At 38.1% G+C, this 21559-nt stretch overlaps 2 protein-coding genes across 3 annotated transcripts in view; one reads left to right on the forward strand and one right to left on the reverse strand.

The window, feature by feature from the left end:
* Positions 1–21559, reverse strand: part of fzy (cell division cycle 20 protein fzy) — a 157216-nt gene that overhangs the window by 97708 nt on the left and 37949 nt on the right. The gene's annotated exons all lie outside the window — the stretch shown is intronic.
* On the forward strand, positions 132–18972 carry LOC136843934 (uncharacterized). Its single transcript, XM_067112915.1, has 9 exons — positions 132–338; positions 1144–1188; positions 11617–11765; positions 14159–14327; positions 15361–15537; positions 15990–16231; positions 16424–16630; positions 17138–17327; positions 18269–18972. Exons 1-9 carry the CDS (start codon positions 283–285, stop codon positions 18423–18425), a joined length of 1392 nt encoding a protein of 463 aa, XP_066969016.1. The 5' UTR covers positions 132–282; the 3' UTR covers positions 18426–18972.

Here is a 21559-nt window from a genome sequence, read left to right on the forward strand (position 1 = left end):
CCTCTTTCTATTTTGCATCGCAGTTATCCATCCCCCAGCACAGCGACGTAGACCCACGCTTGTATCGTCAGACTCGACACCTTATCTCATCAGACGGTAATTGATAAAATGCTACAAAACAAATCAAATAAGCGCACTTAAGACACAGCTCTCCCCGGCGCGCGGTTTCAGTACACTCTCGTCCGACCGAGGGTCTAAAACTCTCCCCCTGTTATTTTTCGAACGTCTTAAAATCGACGACTGATTTTCCTCTTTGGTAAACACTTCCAATAATATCTCACGATGTCGACTACTCTGGCGGAGCCGGAGAGGAGGTCTCGGGGGGGTTCCGTCATAAGGTAAGTTGATGTGTTTATTTTTTTTTACTTTTCTTTATCCTGTTCGTTTATATATCTCTTCATTTATGCTTTACACGGGGAAGACGCTTGTTTATCGCCATGCGTTGCCAGCAACGGTTTCCCTGTCTGGAAATATCGGATAAATCGTGAGAGGTTAGAGGATTTATGCTTATGTAGAGAAATGCACGTGTATACCGTGTTGATTTATACTGCAGCCGTGTTGTAAATGTTGTAATTGTAAATAATGTGAGTTTAATCCTTTCAATAAAAAGTAAAAAAACAATAAATAAAAGAAATCGTGAGAATTGTTAGTAAATTATCACCACTTAAATTGATTTGTTGAATTTTTGGAATGCCAAATACCAGTTTCTGAGAAGAGAATCATGTCTTCATTAACACTTTTGTTCCTTGACATTACTGACCTCTTGTTTTTATGATAACAGGTCTCTTCTAGCTGTTATTTTTGCATCACGCAAAGAGTAAGGAAAGGAAAACTTCAATATTAAGGGAATATAAGTCATGACGTCAAAAGAAATGGAAATAATATAACCCCCATCAAAGTAAAAGCTATAGAACATGGTAAAAATCATTCGTTTTCAGCTAGATGAGATTAAGTATAACTGCTTTGTAGCGGCTACTTGTCATAAATTAGTGTTTTATTTATATAATATATATATATATATATATATATATATATATATATATATATATATATACATACACATATATATATGTATGCATGTATACATGCCCCATTGTTTTCCTAACCTGAATCTCTTCTCTCACCTTTCACTTTCTCTTTCAGTATGGTGGAGTCCGAAAAAAGGTCCCGAGGAACGTCCATCATAAGGTACGGTGGATGTTTCTTTTTGTATTTATGTTCTTCCCTTCGTCTGTACCCGTTTCATTTCCATTCCCTTTTCATGTACTTCATTATTCCCTGTCGCTGTACATTCTTTTTCATTTGTATAATTTTCTGGGATCTGTTTAAAGGCTGCTCAGACTTTCTACATGAATATTGAGAAAGTGTTTGATTAACAGGGAATATATTGAATTAAATATTTGATTGGCTGGGAAAATAATGAATTAGGCGTTTGATCAGCTGGGGAAAATAATGAATTAAGCGTTTGATCAACTGGGAAAATAATGAATTAAGTGTTTGATCAACTGGGAAAATAATGAATTAAGCGTTTGATCAGCTGGGGAAAATAATGAATTAAGTGTTTGATCAACTGGGAAAATAATGAATTAAGTGTTTGATCAGCTGGGAAATTAATGAATTAAGTGTTTGATCAGCTGGGAAAATAGTGAATTAAGCGTTTGATCAACAGGGAAAATAATGAATTAAGCGTTTGATCAACTGGGGAAAATAATGAATTGAGTGTTTGATCAACTGGGAAAATAATGAATTAAGCGTTTGATCAGCTGGGGAAAATAATGAATTAAGTGTTTGATCAACTGGGAAAATAATGAATTAAGTGTTTGATCAGCTGGGAAAATAATGAATTAATGTTTGATCAGCTGGGAAAATAGTGAATTAAGCGTTTGATCAACAGGGAAAATAATGAATTAAGCGTTTGATCAACTGGGAAAATAATGAATTGAGTGTTTGATCAACTGGGAAAATAATGAATTAAGCGTTTGATCAGCTGGGGAAAATAATGAATTAAGTGTTTGATCAACTGGGAAAATAATGAATTAAGTGTTTGATCAGCTGGGAAAATAATGAATTAATGTTTGATCAGCTGGGAAAATAGTGAATTAAGCGTTTGATCAACAGGGAAAATAATGAATTAAGCGTTTGATCAACTGGGGAAAATAATGAATTAAGCGTTTGATCAACTGGGGAAAATAATGAATTAAGTGTTTGATCAACAGGGAAAATAATGAATTAAGTCTTTCATCCACAGTGAAAATAATAAATTAATTGTTTGATCAACAGGGAAAATAATGAATTAAGTGTTTGATCAGCTGGGGAAAATAATGAATTAAGTGTTTGATCAACAGGGAAAATAACGAATTAAGTGTTTGATCTGTTGGATGAATATGAATTAAGTGTTTGATTAACAGAGAAAATAATGAATTAAGTGTTTGATCAACTGGGAAAATAATGAATTAAGTGTTTAATCAACTGGGAAAATAATGGATTAAGTATTTGATCAACAGGGAAAATAATGAATTAAGTGTTTGATCAACTGGGAAAATAATGAATTAAGTGTTTGATTAACAGGGAAAATAATGAATTAAATGTTTGATCAACTGGGAAAATAATTAATTAAGTTTTTGATCAACAGAGAAAATAATGGATTAAATGTTTGATCAACAGGGAAAATAATGAATTAAGTGTTTAATCAACAGGGAAAATAATGAATTAAGTGTTTGATCAACAGGGAAAATAATGAATTAAGTGTTTGAAAAACAGGGAAAATAATGAATTAAGTGTTTGATCAACAGGGAAAATAATGAATTAAGTGTTTGATCAACAGAGAAAATGATGAATTAAATGTTTGATCAACAGGGAAAATAATGAATCAAGTGTTTGGTCAACATGGAAAATAATGAATTAAGTGTTTCATCAACATGGAAAGTAATGAATTAAGTGTTTGATCAACAGATAAAATAATGAATTAAATATTTGATCAACTGGGAAAATATTGAATTAAATGTTTGATCAACTGGAAAAATAATGAATTAAGTGCTTGATCAACAGGGAAAATAATGAATTAAATGTCTGATCAACAGGGGAAAATAATGAATTAAGTGTTTGATCAACAGGGAAAATAATGAATTAAGTGTTTGGGCAAAGTGTTTGATCAACAGGAAAAATAATGAATGAAGTGTTTGATCAACAGTGAAAATAATGAATTAAGTGTTTGATCAACTTGGAAAATAACGAATTAAGATTTCATGACTGTTGTACAAGGCCTTTTTGGACAGGAGAGAGAGAGAGAGAGAGAGAGAGAGAGAGAGAGAGAGAGAGAGAGAGAGAGAGAGAGAGAGAGAGAGGCGCGAATGCTAAAAATAGCTGGAAGTGGCGATACATAGTGAAAATACCTCATGAATGTTGAAAAACGAATTTCTGGACATAAAACAACTTAACATAATCCAGACTACGTTGTTCAATATACACTTAGTTTCAATGTCTTCGTTAATTATATAGATTTCTTAACGTTCGATGCATTTTGCGGAAGCGTAATGTTTACTCTATACCGTACAGAAGCAATTTATCCAAGTGGGTATCTAAGTAACAAAAGAAGGCAGAATTTAGCAATGAATCGGCAGTCGAAGAAGCCAGTTCCTTGGAACCATAACAAAATATTGAAGAGTAATGAATTCTGGTAAATGATATGCTCTGTTTATCTAAATATTTCCACTTCGAGAGAATAAATTATAAAATGAAATCGGGCTTGAGATTAAACTTTTTGTAAACACCTGCATTATTTAGTATGATATAGATTTTTTTTGGGGGGTGGCAAATAAAAACTAAAAGAAAATCATCATTTTTACTAACTTAAAAGAACGGTATCAATGATCATAAATTTCTGAAGGAAACGCAGAGCGTACTTATCGATAAAAATTCTCCTCTCACTAAATTACTTAGTTTCTTGACCTTTATTGCACAGTTCAGTGCATGAGGAGGACTTGCAGATGATAAAGAATAATTCATCTGGATGCATTTTCATTAGTAGTGCGATATGAAGCTTTTTTTTTAACTAAATAATCTTTTCAAAAACGTGCAAGAATATATAAGTCTCCCTGATTCATAGCGGATAGGTTTAGAAGTCTTCGACTTTTTTTTATTATTGTTTTGCAGGAATTCAACAAGGTTATTAATATCCTCTTTGAAGAACGGAGACTAGTGCGGTTCTCCTGTTTTTCTTAGTTATCTCAAGTGCACTTTTGGAAACGATAATTCTGTCGCTAATCGTCGGATTATCAAGACGTTTAGTACGTTTACACTGAGTGAGTATACACACACACACACATGTATATATATGTATGTATAACTGAATCACGAAAATGTGGAACGTGGTGAGATATATGTATAAAGGCAAATGCCACGAAGGAGAGTGAAACGACGGAGTGGCGCTAGGCCTTTCGACTTACTGTCCTTCACTTAGCAGACGACTAATTAAAGGACAGCAAGTCGAAAGGCCTGGCACCACTCCGTTGTTTCACTCTCCTTCGTGGCATTTGCCTTTATATGTGTGTGTGTGTGTGCATGCATAGCGAATTCCATGCATAAAAGTCCACGAAGCAAAGCACATGAAGAATTAAGACCATAGTATCATATTTTATAACCTCCACAATAACCATAAACATGTCTTCGATAAGATAGCGTTCAGGACTCAAAAGTAGCAGAGATCTTTCGATTCATACTGAGATTAATCCTTGATTAGATTATTTGAAATTATGTAAATCTAAATCATAAGTCTGTTTTTTTTTCCGAGAATCTCACTCGGTTATGGATAATCTACTTCACTGCTTGTTTAGAATGAGAGAGAGAGAGAGAGAGAGTTAAATTCAAGGGACGATCATAATAATTTGCTTAGTTTTTTACAGTTCTCTAATTCAGTTTTGATAACAATGTTCTCTACAATCTCTTTTTAGTTTTCAGATCTTAAAAACTACTGAGGCTAGAGGGCTGAAAATTGGTATGTTGATCATCCACCCTCCAATCATCAAACATACCAAATTGCAGCCCTCTAGCCTCCTCAGTAGTTTTTATTTCATTTAAGGTTAAAGTTATGCATAATCGTGCGTCTGGCAACGATAAAGGAAAGGCCACCACCGGGCCATGGTTAAAGTTTCACGGGTCGCGGCTCATACAGCAGCATTATACCGAGACCACATAAAGATAGATATATTTTCAGTGGCCTTGATTATGCGCTATACAGAAAACTCGACTGAGCCGAAGAAACTTCGGCGCAATGTTTATTTGTTTCTTCTTGTGTCGACATTATTATACATGTGTCAAGGGAAAATTAATATCATTAAATTCTATATTATGATCCACAATCAAATTCTCCCTGTAATTATCACTAAATATCTAATCTCACTGAACAATAAAAAATAGATTTATTTGTAACTTATCTGATCAATGCACATATGGAGTTTTATCTATTTATCTATTTATTGATTTATTTTTTTCTTTTTTTAATAAGTGGTGTCTCTTCTTTCTTTATTTTCCTTTACTTCCTCTTACTTCTTCCTAATTAACACCTTAATACTCTTTGGAGGCTTGAATTTCAAGTCAGTGGCCCCTTTGGTGGGCTTGTTCGAAATGAATAGGTTCCATCTTCTGAATAATAATAATAATATATAATAATATATTCTTTGGAAGCTTGAACCTAAAGTCAATGGCCCATGTGGTGGGCTTGTTCCATATGAATAGGTATCATCTTCTGAATAATAATAATAATAATAATAATAATAATAATAATAATAATAATAATAAAATGCTTTATCGCAATTCTTGATCGTTGCAATCATAAGCTGGGTTACGTAATAAGGCATTTAAAAGATATGGTCGCAGAAGATATCAGATCTGATCAAATCGAGACGAAGTAATATTAAGGTCTCTTTATCAGCCTGGTTCAGAAATTCTTGCACTGATTAGCTGGTTTCAACTCGAGGGCAAAATTACTGGCTGCCTATTTTTAGAAATGAACGAGAAATGCTGATAATTATTCTTGGAAACAGTCAAGAAAGGTCAAAGCTTTCGCTCCAAAAGCGAGGTGGGGAGATAGAGAAAATTCTAATTGCAAATGTGTAAATCGTTCTTTAACCTTTTGAGAGACTGGGAAGGTAAACAAAAAATATAATCTAAGTTTGTCAAAATTTTCAGGGATGAGATGAAAATTGTATAAGAATGAAAATTCATTCTTTCGAATGAACACCTTAATATTCTTTGGGGGTTTGAATTTCATGCCAATGGCCACTTTGGTGGGCTTGTTCCATATCAATAGGGTTCATCTTCTGAATAATAATAATAATAATAATAATAATAATAACAATAATATTCTTTGGAAACTTGAATTTCAAGTCAATGGCCCCTTTGATGGGCTTGTTCCATATCAATAGGGTTCATCTTCTGAATAATGAAAAAAACAAAGTGTTGTCAATTAAAAAAAAGTCGGTCCTTATGGGAGGAATTAAAAAGCACTAACAAAACTTTCCTAATGGGCTTCGTTCAGCAATTTCTCTCTATTCTGTGACCAGTTACTTTGGTACAGAGACTAAAGGGTAACTGTATAATGAGCAACTACTTTATTTTTAACCAAATGTCACAGTTATTTTTAGATATTACATGCACCATATAACCTTACTGAGATTCGAGTTAGGTAATCAACTGACTCTCTCTCTCTCTCTCTCTCTCTCTCTCTCTCTCTCTCTCTCTCTCTCTCTCTCTCTTTCCCATTGGATATCCATTAGAAAACAAATAATCACTTGAGATTGATTATCGTCATGGGCACGATCTTCTTGTTGATAAGATATGTAATTTTATCATTTACTAGACAAGATGTCTCCTTGAAATGGTTTAGTTCTTGAGATTTGTTTAGCCCTTGTTAATCTTCCCATTATCTGTGCACACTACGTATATATATATATATATATATATATATATATATATATATATATATATATATATATATATATATATATATATATATATATATATATATATATATATATATATATATATATATATATATATATATATATAATATAATATAAATTTATATATATATATATATATATATATGTATATGTATATGTATATATGTTACAGTCAACATGCGTAATCAGTCATTACGCGTAATGACTGAAATTTCAGTCATCACGCGTAATGCACTTAGGGACATTTGATCTCCCCAGGAGCTAGTACTAAACACGGCGAAATACATTTGACCCCCCAGGGACTAGTACTAAACCCGGCGAAACAGTGTAGGTGACTCACTGTTTCGCCGTGTTTAGTACTAGCTCCTGGGGGGATCAAATGTCCCCTAAGTGCCTTGCGCGTGATGACTGAAATTTCAGTCATTACGCGTAATGACTGATTACGCATGTTGACTGTAACATATATAGACATATATATATATGTATATATACACATGTCTTATTTTTTCCAAAATTTTATTATTTCTATAATAGATTTTTAATTTTTCCCCCCACTTTTACATTTCTCATTTAAGCTTTTATTATCTAAATCTTCAATATTATTATTTTATCATTATTTTTCATGGGGGGGGGCACGTGCCCAGGTGGCCCTCCCCCCCCAACACCCAGTGATTCCGCCTTTCAAACAGACAGTTTTATATTCCTGGTTCCCAAAGCAGACATCATTTAATGGCTTTTTGGAACTAGTTCCTCAACTCAAACTGACGTGAATATTGAGATCATGATACATATTATTATTGAAGAGAGCAGAGATCCAATCTCAGTTATATTAGTATCATCATTATTTAAAACTTAAATTGCGTCAAAATCAAGGAAGTTTTCCTTATTACTCAAGACACCTTAGCTATAAATAACAAGTAAAAAATGCGCCGAAGTTTCTCCGGCGTGATCGAGTTTTCTGTACAGCGCATATTCAAGGCCGTCGAAAATACATCTATCTTTAGGTGGTCTCGGTATAATGTTGTATGAGCTGCTGCCGTGTTGGCCTGTTGTTGCGTTGCCAGTAGCACGATTATGGCTAACTTTAACCTTAAATGAAATGGAAAATACTGAGGCTAGAGGGCTGCAATTTGGTATGTTTGATGATTGGAGAGTGGATGATCAACATACCAATTTTCAGCCCTCTAGCCTTGGTAGTTTCTAAGATCTGAGGGCGGACAGAAAAAAGTGGGGAGGGACAGACAAAGCTGGCACAACAGTTTCCTTTTCAGAAAACTAAAAACCACCTTTCTTCAATAAAGAATAATTAGAACTTAGAGAAAAGCATTACCGAATTGTTAAGTAGAAAATAAACCGTCCACACAAGACTGCCAACCCACCTCAGACCCAGTTCCTAATAAAGGCGTTTGCACCCTTTGACTAAACCCGTAATCGGAATGTATACGAACGATACTTGTCCTTTGTTGAAGGACCATCTTAGTTAAAGAAACTGTAGCCACGAAATTTCATTTTTAACGTTTGGTGACCTCGCTGGAGCGTCAAGTCAACGTTGCCAGTGACCGCAACATTTTCAAGTGTCTCACTCAATGAGAAAACCTCTGTGAATATTGCTGGTCCTTGCAACATTTCCGTTTCCTGTTTCCAGTTCGACTGACTGGGAAAATGTCTCTTTCTAAGAGACTTCTTCTTGTTTATTTTACAGTAAACAGATGTTACTCATTTAGCCCATAAACTAAAAAAAAAAAAAAAAAAATAGAATCGTGAGAACAGAAGTAGCAAATCTGAAATGTCACCGAATGAATATTTACATATTCACGCCCTCTTGGAACTTATCTTCGTTACGAACAAATTCTTAGAAGTTATCGTTTTCCGGTTATAGTTACGTACTGGTTCTATTTAGGGGCATTTGCCCCCCCCCGCCCCCTTCACAAAAAAGAATGATTACACCTACTGTACGTATGCCTACTCTTCCCCGTAGGGGTGTAGTGCCGTCAGCGCACCTCAGTTGGTGCACTGTAGACATTACTTAAGGATCTTTGCAGCGTGCCTTCGGCCCCTAGCTGCAACCTCTTTCATTCCTTTTACTGTACCTCCGTTCATATTCCCTTTCTTCCATCTGGCTTTCCACCTTATTCAACAATTGTTTCACAGTGCAACTGCTTTGAGATTTTTCTCCTGTTACACCTTTCAAACCTGCTCGATTTCCTTTTCAGCGTTGAATGACCTCATAGGTCCCAGTGCTTGGCACTTGGCTACTAATCTATTACCTACACCTTATTTTGTTCAAAGCGTTGGAAACTACGAAGTAAATTCTTCAAAGTCTAATCATTCATAAAAGGTTGCGAGTGTTTCAAAAAGATAGCTTATTCTAATAATGCGATGGAAAGGAATATCACTGAGTCTAGTTCTAAACAAAAAAGTTATGGTCAAAACATGAATATCAATCAAGGCATGTATAAACTCGATCGTGTAACTTCAAAAGAAATGTGCAAATTGTTTCAATTTTAAGGAAAGTAGCATATATGTATGGAAAAAGGATTCTCATATTTGTCAACATAGCTCCTCCCCCTTGAACACCTGTCAGTTACGGAGCATTAGTCTCTAACTGTTGGTATGTATGTCAGTATTGTCCTCCCGGCATACATACTGTGATTTTTAACACTCAGTATCAGTCCTCCGTTAATGACTTTGAAATAAAGTTGAAACCGGTCGTGACCTACCACAAGTCTCACATTTTTTCACCTGTGGTGATGTGTGATGAACAAATCACGTCATAATGTGATTACAATCATATACATATACTCGTATATATACATATACTCGTATATAATATATATATTCACATGTGTATATATACCTATATTAAAATATAAGGGAGCCCATAGAAACGCCAAAATGTGGAAAATAAAGGCTATATTTCAGAGACCAAACTGTCTTTCTCCTCAGGCAAATAGCAAATGAGAAAAAGTTACAGAAGAGATGTATTTATAACAGAAGATCCATCGGTCAGCCGTATATATATATATATATATATATATATATATATATATATATATATATATATATATATATATATATATATATAATATATATATATATATATATATATATATATATATATATATATATATATACACAAACTTATGAGCGTGAGGGGTACGTATGTACATATACGGATCATCATCTCATACAAACTATATTCCCCCCATCGCAAAACAGAAAAAGTTTCTACCTTGCCACAGCAATAAACTCAGCTGATGTGTCCTTTAACGCCGTGCGAAGGGGTAACCCAAATATGTGCATTGTCGTCTGGGCGTGTCACATACCGCCCATACATTCACGGCCAATCTGATAATTTAAGGGGGTAAAGCCACAAAGGACCAGGCCTTTCCCGAGGCACTTTCCATATGCGGTGGGATTATTCATTCGTGGCGTAGGCGGAAAAAGGGTGACTGTAGCAAATTATCTTCCCGTTTCTTCGTTTCATTCATTTGTTAAGTTGCTGTTTCTTCCTCTTTTTGTCGTCTGCTTATCTAAAGATCTCTGTCAGTATCGCTTTATTTACTGCATGCTTTGGTCTTATGTTCGAATCGCGGGGAGGATTGTACTATAGAGCTGTTGCGTATCTTTGTTAGGGAGGCGGGCCTCCTCAACAGATTTTAAATCGTATACATATACAGTATGTGTGTATGTATAGATTGTATATATGAACAGATATTGAGATATATATATAATATATATATATATATATATATATATATATATATATATATATATATATATATATATATATATATATTTATATAATTCTTATATGAAACTCCTTTTAAATATACTTATATATTTATTTTTAGTTTCCTGTATTTGATTCATTACGGCGTCAATAACCTACTAGATATTGCGACGCCAGTTTTAGTAGCCATAATTACTCAACCAATTTTGTCTCATTTACCGTTCATGTCATGATGTTGTGAATATGTTCATCAAAATTTTTCATTTAACTCGAAGCCTTTTCTTTTTAATATCCAATAGAATGCAAGGGCTCATACCAATGATTATTTCATTGCAATAAGAGTTTTTAAAAGTCTCCAAAAAGAGAATTTTTGCAAGAGGTCATATTTGGAAGGTTGAAACACTTCCAGTAGGCCACACTCTCTCTCCATCATATGGGACAGTACCAATGATTATCCCATTTCAATAACAGTTTTTAAAAGTCTCCGAAAAAGAGAATTTTTGCAAGAGGTCATATTCGGAAGGTTGAAACACTTCCAGTAGGCCACACTCTTACGGGACAGCACCAATGATTATCCCATTATAATAACAGTTTTAAAAGTCCCCTGAAAAAGAATTTTCGCAAGAGGTCATATTTTGGAAGGTCAAAACACTTCCATTAGACCAAACTCTCTCTCCATCATAAGGATCAGTACCAAAGATTATCCCATTGCAATAACAGTTTTCAAAAGTCTCCTGAAGAGAGAATTCTCGCAAGCGGTCATATCTGGAAGGTTAAAATACTTCCAGTAGGCCACACACTCTCTCTCCATCATATGAGACAGCACACCACAACGATACAGAGGTATGTCCTTGCAGAGAGCGAGAAGCCTTCAGAGAAACTTCCTGAGAAACTCACTTTTCTTTTCTGCGTTCTCGCCAACAGCAACGCCATCTCGGGATTCTCCGTGCAAGTCAGAGTGTTCGAGGACAGCCGCCTGAAGGGCCTCACCTTTACCATGACCTCCTTCTTCATGGTGGCGCAGATGGCCGGGGCTGGGTTTGTGGCTCTCCCAAGGGCCCTGGCTGACACAGGTAGGTCGTGAAAGACAGAGGAAGGTCTTGACTGGTAACAGGTAGGTCGTGGCTGGCCCAGGTAGGTCGTGGCTGATACAGGTAGGTTGTGGCTGGCCCAGGTAGGCCGGGGCTGATACAGGTAGGTCTTGGCTGACACAGGTAGGTCGTGGCTGTCACAGTAGGGCCTGGCTGCCACAGGTAGGTAGTGGCTGACACAGGTAGGTCTTGACTGACTGATAGGTAGGACATAGCTGACACAGGTAAGTCGTGGCTGATACAGGTAGGTCGTGGATGACACAGGTAGGTAGTGGCTGACACAGGTAGGTCGTGCCTGACAAAGGTGGTCATGGCTGACACAGGTAGGTCGTGGCTGATACAGGTAGGTTGTGGCTGGCCCAGGTAGGCCGGGGCTGATACAGGTAGGTCTTGGCTGACACAGGTAGGTCGTGGCTGTCACAGTAGGGCCTGGCTGCCACAGGTAGGTAGTGGCTGACACAGGTAGGTCTTGACTGATATAGGTAGGACATAGCTGACACAGGTAAGTCGTGGCTGATACAGGTAGGTCGTGGATGACACAGGTAGGTAGTGGCTGACACAGGTAGGTCGTGCCTGACAAAGGTGGTCATGGCTGACACAGGTAGGTCGTGGCTGAAACAGATAGGTCCGTGGCTGACACAGGTAGGTCGTGAAAGACACAGGTAAGTCTTGACTGATGCAGATAGGTCGTGGCTGACGCAGGTAAGTCATGGCTGACACAGGTAGGTCGTCACTGACACAGATAGGTCGTGGCTGACACAGGGAGGTCTCCTCCGCAGTTCCAAATTGGACTGTTTCTGCCAATGGACTGTCTTTCACTTCTAGACTTTCAGGAATAAATTGTTTACTGATAATGTGCATCTATGGGAGTCCCAGAGGTCCTTTATTCCTCACACTGTTGGACTGTGGAACAGCCTCCCTTCAGAGGATGCCGTGAAATTGGAACTTCTTCAGAAGTTCAAGCGAAGATGCAATGCATTACTGCCCTAATACAATTCAACCTGTATTATAATACTTTAATATTTTGCTTACAGTTTTATTTATTGATCAGTTTGTTAATTTATGTTTTTCTAATAATGGATCTTCTCTTCCTGTATTTCTCATTACCTTCTGTTACTTCTTCGGAATGAACATCATATCCTTTGGAAGCTTGAGTTTCAAGTCAGTGGCCCCTGTGGTGGGCTTGTTCCATACGAATAGGGTTCATCTTCTGAATAATAATAATAATAATAATAATAATAATAATAATAATAATAATAATAATAATAATAATAATAATAATAATAATAATAATTCAGAGTATTTTGACTAAATAAGTCTGCGGATTATTGAAGACATAATCCCAATTATAGTTAGTTTGCCGTCCAGAAAAAAAACTATATATCACAGTATTAAATGAACCTACGTCAAGCTGACCCCTAACAGAAACAAAAACTTCATTTTTTTCTCATTTTTAATCCAACCGTCACTTATTACTTTCACCATGTTGCAAAATCATTCCAAAGAATTAGAATGACTGAAACTATTAATTTATTTTACACATTTTTCTTTAAACTTAAACATACACAAAATCATACCTGAAAACACGGATAAATTTCTCTCTCTCTCTCTCTCTCTCTCTCTCTCTCTCTCTCTCTCTCTCTCTCTCTCTCTCTCTCTCTCTCTCTCTCTCTCTCTCTCTCTCTCTCTCTTTGATAAGTAGGTGCAAGCTTTGGTACCTAAGTGACTCGAACACCTAACAGTACCAATCAACGACCACTGAGCTGTCAAGAATCTAGAACGGCGACTACAAGTCGTTGGTTGGTACTGTCGGGTGTTCGAGTCACTTGGGTACCAGATCATTTATAATTTACAATTCCCCTTCGGTGATATTCCCGAAGTAGCGCGAACTGGATATTAAATGACATTTGTAGGTGTAGGTTTATCTATAGCCCAGAGCACTGCTGTAATAATAATAATAATAATAATAATAATAATAATTATTATTATTATTATTATTATTATTATTATTATTATTATTATTATTATTATTATTATTATTTATTCTATTTTTATTTTTTTGCAAAAAAAATGTCATGAGTAAATAAAAACATTCTGCTTTAATTATTCATAGGCATCCTCGCACCCCTTAGGAACTGGCTCCGCACCCCCTAGGGGTTCGAGCACCCCTGATTAAGAACCACTGACCTATGTTCTATTCAACTATATACATACTTACAAGCTTAACTTCAATTTAAAGGCTGTTGTTGCCAATCTTGGATAGGGAGATGAAACTGTAGAGTGGCTCTGAGCGAGGTAATATGGATGTCACCTTCGACATCCAACTGATTACGATTTTCAATGCACCTCTGACCAAGACCATCCCAATTCCTCAGGCTGGCTGGGAATACCCATGATGCTGATCTTCTGCTTGAGCGTGGGATTCGCCGGAAGCAGACTAGGCAAGTGCTGGCTCATGCTGGAGGAGAGGTGGGACCAGTACAAGGAACCTGTGAAGCAGCCTTACATGGAGATGGCGTACAGGAGTCTGGGAATTACCGGGAGGTGAGTTCGAAAGAAGGACAGAGGCTCGGGACGCTCAACAGCTTCTTCTTCTTTCTATGTGGGGTCGATGTTTCTGACAGTTGTTTGTCTCTCAGGTCTTCTCTAACTGCGTCCACCCACCTTCTTAGCTTCTTCAGTCTTCTTCTTTGCTCTGCCACCAGGCACCTCCATCTGCATCACTCTCCTCTCTGCATATGTCTCATCCCTTCTCATCACATGGCCATACCACTGCAGTCTTCTTCTTTGCTCTGCCACCAGGCACCTCCATCTGCATCACTCTCCTCTCTGCATATGTCTCATCCCTTCTCATCACATGGCCATACCACTGCAGTCTTCTTCTTTGCTCTCCCACCAGACACCTTCATCTGCCTCACTCTCCTCTCTACATATGTCTCATCCATTCTCATCACATGGCCATACCACTGCAGTCTTCTTCTTTGCTCTGCCACCAGGCACCTTCATCTGCATCACTCTCCTCCCTGCATATGTCTCATCCCTTCTCATCACATGGCCATGCCACTGCAAGTCTTCTTTCCTGGGCCTTCTTTGACAGTCATGAGATATTAGTTATTCTTGACTTTCAGGAAAGATTTATACTGCTTGCTCTTGAGTCGATCTTTTGAGACGTACAGAAAACAGAGAAATTCCTCAGAAAAAAGTTTTCCATTTTAAATCCAAACTGGTTTTAAAATGCAGACATTGCATATATGCATGTGTGTGTGTGCGTTGGTTTATGTGTGTTTAGCTTCCATTACGGTAAGAACAACGTGATATAAAATAGAAACGCCTTTTGAAGGACGAACTTCCTTACTGTCTTTTACAAAAGCTAAAACCTTCATCAAATTTATAAAGTAAAGGCGAATCTAATTCATTTAACATGATTCCTTGAAGGAACAGGATTTCAAAAGACGACAATAAATGTTGAATCACCTCCCAATTATATGTGACATATCTAATCCGAAGTCTAAAAAAATTAAAAAAAATTAATATATATATATATATTGTCACGTTCTTGCTCGCTCTCTTCCCGAAGACGGATAGCCCTGGGCGCCGTGCTCTTCAACCTGTATGGCAGTACGACCGTCTTCATCATCCTGATCTCGGGCATGATGGTTGCCATGGGCGTGCCCCTGTCGACCTGCGAACTCGTTTTAATAGTCGGCGTCGTCTTCATACCCCTGACGTGGCTGGGAACACCGAAGGACTTCTGGTGAGTGAAATATTTCCTGTGACTTTCAATGGTAGTTGTATGTGGTTCTGCTGAAGGTAATCCTGGCCAGGTGAAGATCTGCAGCTCAAATAACCTCAAAGTTATCCTCTTTATTTATTCTTTATTTATTTAGTTACTAAACAGAATATAGAATTTAGGCCAAAGGCTAATCGCTGGGACCTATGAGGTCATTCAGCGCTGAAAGGGAAATTGAGAGTAAAAAGGTTTGGAAGGTGTTAACAGGAGGAAAACCTCGCAACTGCACTCTTTAAAAATTGTCAGGAGAGGTTGTAAAGTTAGATGGAAGAAAGAGAATATGAATGTACATACAGTAAAAGGAATGAAAGGGGTTGCAGCTAGAGGCCTAAGGAACGCTGCAAAGAACCTCTAAGTATTGCCTTGACAGCACTAACCCCTTACGTTGTCTAATTCCCCTCTGTTGTATCGTACAGGCAGACGGCTGTGATTGCAGTAGTGTCTACTATCTTCGCCTGCGTGACCATCATAGTGATGATCGTCCTGGAAAAAGAGTCCGTTGTGGACCCCTGGTACCCGAACCCGACAGCCATCAGTCTCTCACTGGGCTTCGCGGCAATCCTCTTCGCGTTCGGCGGGGCGGCTGTCTTCCCCACCATCCAGAACGACATGAAGGACAGGGCTCAGTTCGGCAAGAGTATCGTCGTGTCCTTCGTCAGTGAGTATTTGTACTTTTTGGAGGGTTCAATGTTTACTATTTCCTTAAAAGAAATAAATTAAAATAAAAAAAGAGGCCCAAATATGTAATTTCTTGTTGAAAAATTGGCGACCGGTTTTGAAACGTTCATGATTTTCTGTCTATGCATTTTTCAGCCCTATGTTTTAATGACTCTTTATCCTCTTTTTTCAGTTATTCTGTGTCTGTACTTGCCCTTGTCCATATCGGGTTATGTTATACTTGGGAACGACGTGGAGGACAACGTTTTTCTGTCTGTCTCCATGGGAATCGCCACTCAAATAGCCATTGGTATGCAGATCATAAATCTCCTGAGTTCATACATCGTCAGCTTTAATCCAGTAGCCCAGTCCTTGGAGGAAATGCTTGAAATACCAAACAGTAAGATTTCCCTTTTTTTACTTCTTACTTATTTATTTTCTTTGTTTCCCACGTGTATCAGATGATTTGGTAATAAAAAAATGTAGCACAGTGAAAAAGATATCTATAAGATTCCCATAGATGACTAAGGCACCAATATTATTTGACAATCTTTTGTGCAAATGTGTAGGTGATTATAGACCTTTTGGAATAATTTAAAAAACTTTAATTCAGTCAAAATAAATGGGTACAATTACTAACAGGACCTCATTCAAACTGGACGGTATCTCGACGGTATCTAGCAGAGATATTTATTCAAAACATCTCTGCTAGATCCCATCCAGTTTGAATGCGGTCCTGTTAGTAACTGTATTAATCCACAGAGCAATTGTGTAAGTGACAAAGTTAATATTCTGGTAAGTTATACCGATCTGGAATCATTAGAGGAATTAACTGACAGGAAACTTATCAAAAGTCAACGACTTTCCCTAAGGCTAAATTGCGATCCTTGTACATTCCACCTGACAGAATTCGGCTGGAAACGAGTCCTCCTCAGGTCCGGTCTCGTCATTGGCCAAATCCTGATTTGTCTGGCCATCCCGAGTTTCAGCAAGATCCTCAACCTCATCGGAGGCTCCTGCATCACCCTGTGTACCTTCGTGTATCCCCCGCTCATGTACATAAAGCTCATGGATATGGAGGGCCACTGGCCCAAAAAGTAAGAACTTGATTGTTCTGAATGTGGTATCTCTTTTAGATAGAGTTGTTTGTCACTGGCCCAAGAAGTAAAAACTTGGTTGCTCTGAATGTGGTATCTCTTTTAGGTAGAGTTGATGGTCACTGGCCCAAAAAGTAAGAACTTGGATGCTCTGAATGTGGTATCTCTTTTAGATAGAGTTGTTGGTCACTGGCCCAAGAAGTAAGAACTTGGATGCTCTGAATGTGGTATTTCTTTTAGATAGAGTTGTTTGTCACTGGCCCAAGAAGTAAGAACTTGATTGCTCTGAATGTGGTATCTCTTTTAGATAGAGTTGTTGGTCACTGGCCCAAAAAGTAAGAACTTGGTTGCTCTGAATGTGGTAACTCTTTTAGATAGAGTTGTTCCTGGTGGCAAGTTTCTGTTCCCTAATATTAGCAGTTAAGACTTGGACCATCGACGGATGGCCTCGTGTTTGTCAATTTTTCACAAGTTGTACTGATCCCTGACCACCTTTTCATGCGGGGAGCAACAAGATTTACTGAACAGCAGCATCAGTATGCAGTAAATGTGCCTAGCTATAGTTTTTCATTTCCAGAGGTCCTTTATTCCTCACACCGTTGGACTGTGGGACATTGTCCCTGAGGATGTCGTGCAATTGTAATTTCACAAGTTCAAGCAAAGATGCATGCATTACTACCCTAATGCTACTCTCCTTGCACTGTAATACATTTTTATCTACTCATTAATTCATTGTTTCTTATAAGTGAGATCTCTTTCTGTACTTCCCTTCCCTTCTTCCTAATGAACACCATATTCTTTGGAAGCTTGAATTTCAAGTCAATGGCCCCTGAGGTGGGCTTGTTCCATATGATTAGGTGTCATCTGCTGAATAATGATAATAATAGTAATAATAATGATTAGAATTTCTTACATGGTATTATTGTTTTTTTTTTTTTCAGGGAAATCCCTTTCTGGGAGCGGATTTACTTGATCGAAATCATGATCGTCGGCGTCATCGGAGGAATCTGTTCCACGATCTCAGCCCTGGCAGCCATCTTGGCCCCGGGTTCCTTCGCCGAAACGTGTTTCACCAACTTCTTCGGCGTCATAGAATAAGGCGCGAGCGTCATCAAGCAGCGTGAATAGAACGAGCAAGGGAGCCGTTTTAGAGGCAAATCCCGCCTACTGTTACTACTACTACTACTACTGCTATGACGTCACAGCCTCCCGCAAAGCTGAAAGACCCTCTTGCACTGTCCACGTATGATTGATGTTTGTGGAGTTGGCGATCGGTGAAAAAAGTTATTCTCAGTTGTCATACAAGAAACAGCTGAGACTAAGTTTGAAACGATATCATCATGCAGATTCGATGTTGAGTGTCTAATATAAAATCTCTTGGAAACTCGCCACCAAATCCACTAGTACGATACAACCTTCCTATTCTCTTTTATGTGTCTTTTTTTTCTTTTGTAAGTGTTCCATTATGCATCCCACGAACGTACACCTCTTCTTCCTTCATCGTCATTATTGGAAATTGAGTCATTTTTACCGCTGCTTCATTTTCATCGACTTTCCATCCCTCTCATTGTGTCGGTTTGGTCATTGAAGGTGTGATCCTGTTATAGAATGGATAGATAATAACTTATGTTGTATTCATCACAAATATATTTCATTTTCCTTCCTGAAGCCGCGAGTGAATCAAGACATTACTTTTGTCATTTCTCTTCGACGTTCGTTTTCAAGTTAAGAATCCAAAATCGAAATATGTTTGTGACTTTTCCCAGTCATTAGAAAGACTCGACTTCAGAACAGATTCTAAAGTTAGACAGACGAACAGACGAACAGAGTGAAAAAGAGCAGTATTATTTCTGTCTGAATCTGCAGCTTCTACCATCGTCCATGAAAGGTTATTCAAACTATGCCATTATCAATGTACGCATCTTCTGCCCACTCGAGTTCCTCATTGGACGGGTGGGTCCCGTTCTCAGCTAGCACTCTGCTGGCCCCGCGTTCGATTCTCCGACCGGCTAATGAAGAATTAGAGGAATTTATTTCTGGTAATAGAAATTCATTTCTCACTATAATGTGGTTCGGATTCCACAATAAGCTGTAGTCCCGTTGCTAGGTAACCAATTGGTTCTTAGCCACGCAAAATAAATCTAATCCTTCGGGCCAGCCCTAGAAGAGCTGTTAACCAGCTCAGTGGTCTGGTTAAACTAAGGTATACTTAACTTCTTCTGCCTACTCGAGGATAATAATGTCCATGTTATTTATATTGCTTTTCTGGCTTGCAGTGGTCTCGTATTAAAATGCACGTGATGGTCCTGGATATGATTAAAGCTTCTGAATCTTTTTTTTTTTTTGAGTCCACAGAAAAACCTAATTGCCTTGAGTACATTTATTTGATATAATTATTCTTCGACATCAGTTTTGCTGAAGGATGCTCCCGTAATATGTGTTAACCATTTCCTTGATGCTGATAGATCATAAATAAAGGTTTGGTTAAAATAAGGGGAATCCTCAACTCAGTGATTTGCAGGTAACACGTATGAATTTCTACTATACATACGTGCATGCATTCATACATGAGGAACAGCCCCATAAATACTGCATTCGTGAAAGAGTCTTATCACAGGCAGATATCAGAAAGGCGTTATTAGTGCACCCATCTTTGTAAACAATTCAGCATTATTTTTTATGGGAGTTTTATCATCACGAAAATGACAGTACTTCCTACAGAATGCGTCATGTGGGAAAGGGCGGGTATCCTTATTTTATTTGTGGTATCCTTAAGTTTGTGGGTGCATCATAATGATACCTGGTTCTTTTAGTACAGTATTCTGGCGTTAAAAATATTGGAACGTTGGACTTTTAGTTTTCTGTAAAAGAAAACTATTGAGATGGCTTTGTCTGTCCGTCCGCACTTTTTCTGTCCGCCCTCAGATCTTAAAAACTGCTGAAGCTAGAGGGCTGAAAATTGGTATACTGATCACCCACCCTCCAATCATCAAACATACGAAATTTCAGCTCTCTAGCCTCAGTAGGTATTTTATCTAGCTCAAGATTAAAATTAGCCTCAATCGTGCGTCTGGCAACGATATAGGACAGGCCACCAACGGCCCGTGGTTAAATTTTCACGGACCGCGGCTCATGCAGCATTATACCGAGGCCACCGAAAGATAGATCTATTTTTGGTGGCCTTGATTATACACTGTACAGAAAACTCGATTGCGCCGAAGAGACTTCGGTGCATTTTCTACCACCACTAATGGAGTTAGATCAAGAGATGTATATCCACTGTAACCTTTAGTTTGTTTTGCCGGTTAACCAGATAACTCAAAGGCAGACAGATTTCAGGTTTTTCAAAGCTACCCTAGCATGTCTGAAACTTGAATAAGACCTGTGTTTCCAGTGAGCTCTGTGCTGTGAAATGCCGGTGCTCCTGTCCTATATAATGTTGTCTTCCCTAATCCTACGAGCTTCCCAAAAATCTCTGGTCGCAAGAGCCCTCTGGTCACTGAACCCTCAAAGACTCAAGGAAATAGTAGATGAACTGGCTTCTGGGCTTTACTTCCTTGTTAAATGTCCTCTTGCCAAGAAGTACTGAGTCAAATCGTTCAAACTACACGCTGGATCATGACGACTCTACCCAGTGCCCTCACACCATGTCTAATTTTGCAGTATCCAGGGCAACTAAATATAAGCGTCCTCAGATTAAACTTAACCCTACAACAACCAGGACAGCTCTAACTAAGCATCATCTGAATAGGGTCAACTTAAGCTAGGCTGCTGCACCTACAACAAAAACACCTACAGAATCCTGCCACTGTTCACATTCCCAAGTTTTTCCAATCTCTCCTGTGCTCCTAGTGTGCCAAACAACATCTGCGAGACTTCCAGAAATACAGGAATCGCAGTGTCCACAAACCAAAACACCGGCATGATCCCAAGTTGATGTAGCCACACCCCCCCCCATCTCATATATGCCTTTGCAACGGCTCGTCCATCTATTCACCAGACGACCCACTCAACAATTCAACAAGCACTTGGAGCCTTTACCCAAATCCCTTCCCCAGCCTGTATAGTTGCAGATCCCTCCATCTCCTTGAGTGCTATGGGTGCCGAATTCTAGGGTCTCTCCACTGATACCAAGACACTGCTCTGTACAGTATAGAACAGATCTCTCATCCTGCCCTGACCAAGGCAATATGTCGTACCATAATACAGCCTTTATCAGGGGAGATATATTA

Source organism: Macrobrachium rosenbergii, chromosome 12 (genome assembly GCF_040412425.1).
Source record: "Macrobrachium rosenbergii isolate ZJJX-2024 chromosome 12, ASM4041242v1, whole genome shotgun sequence".
Lineage (NCBI taxonomy): Eukaryota > Metazoa > Arthropoda > Malacostraca > Decapoda > Palaemonidae > Macrobrachium > Macrobrachium rosenbergii.

What these genes read in the sequence shown, in the direction of transcription:
- LOC136843934 (XM_067112915.1), top strand. Translation starts at nt 283, where the DNA reads ATGTCGACTACTCTGGCGGAGCCGGAGAGGAGGTCTCGGGGGGGTTCC. An exon ending in CGGGGGGGTTCCGTCATAAG is followed by an intron (nt 339 to 1,143) that starts GTAAGTTGATGT and finishes TTTCTCTTTCAG; the next exon opens with TATGGTGGAGTCCGAAAAAA. An exon ending in AGTCTGGGAATTACCGGGAG is followed by an intron (nt 14,328 to 15,360) that starts GTGAGTTCGAAA and finishes CTCTTCCCGAAG; the next exon opens with ACGGATAGCCCTGGGCGCCG.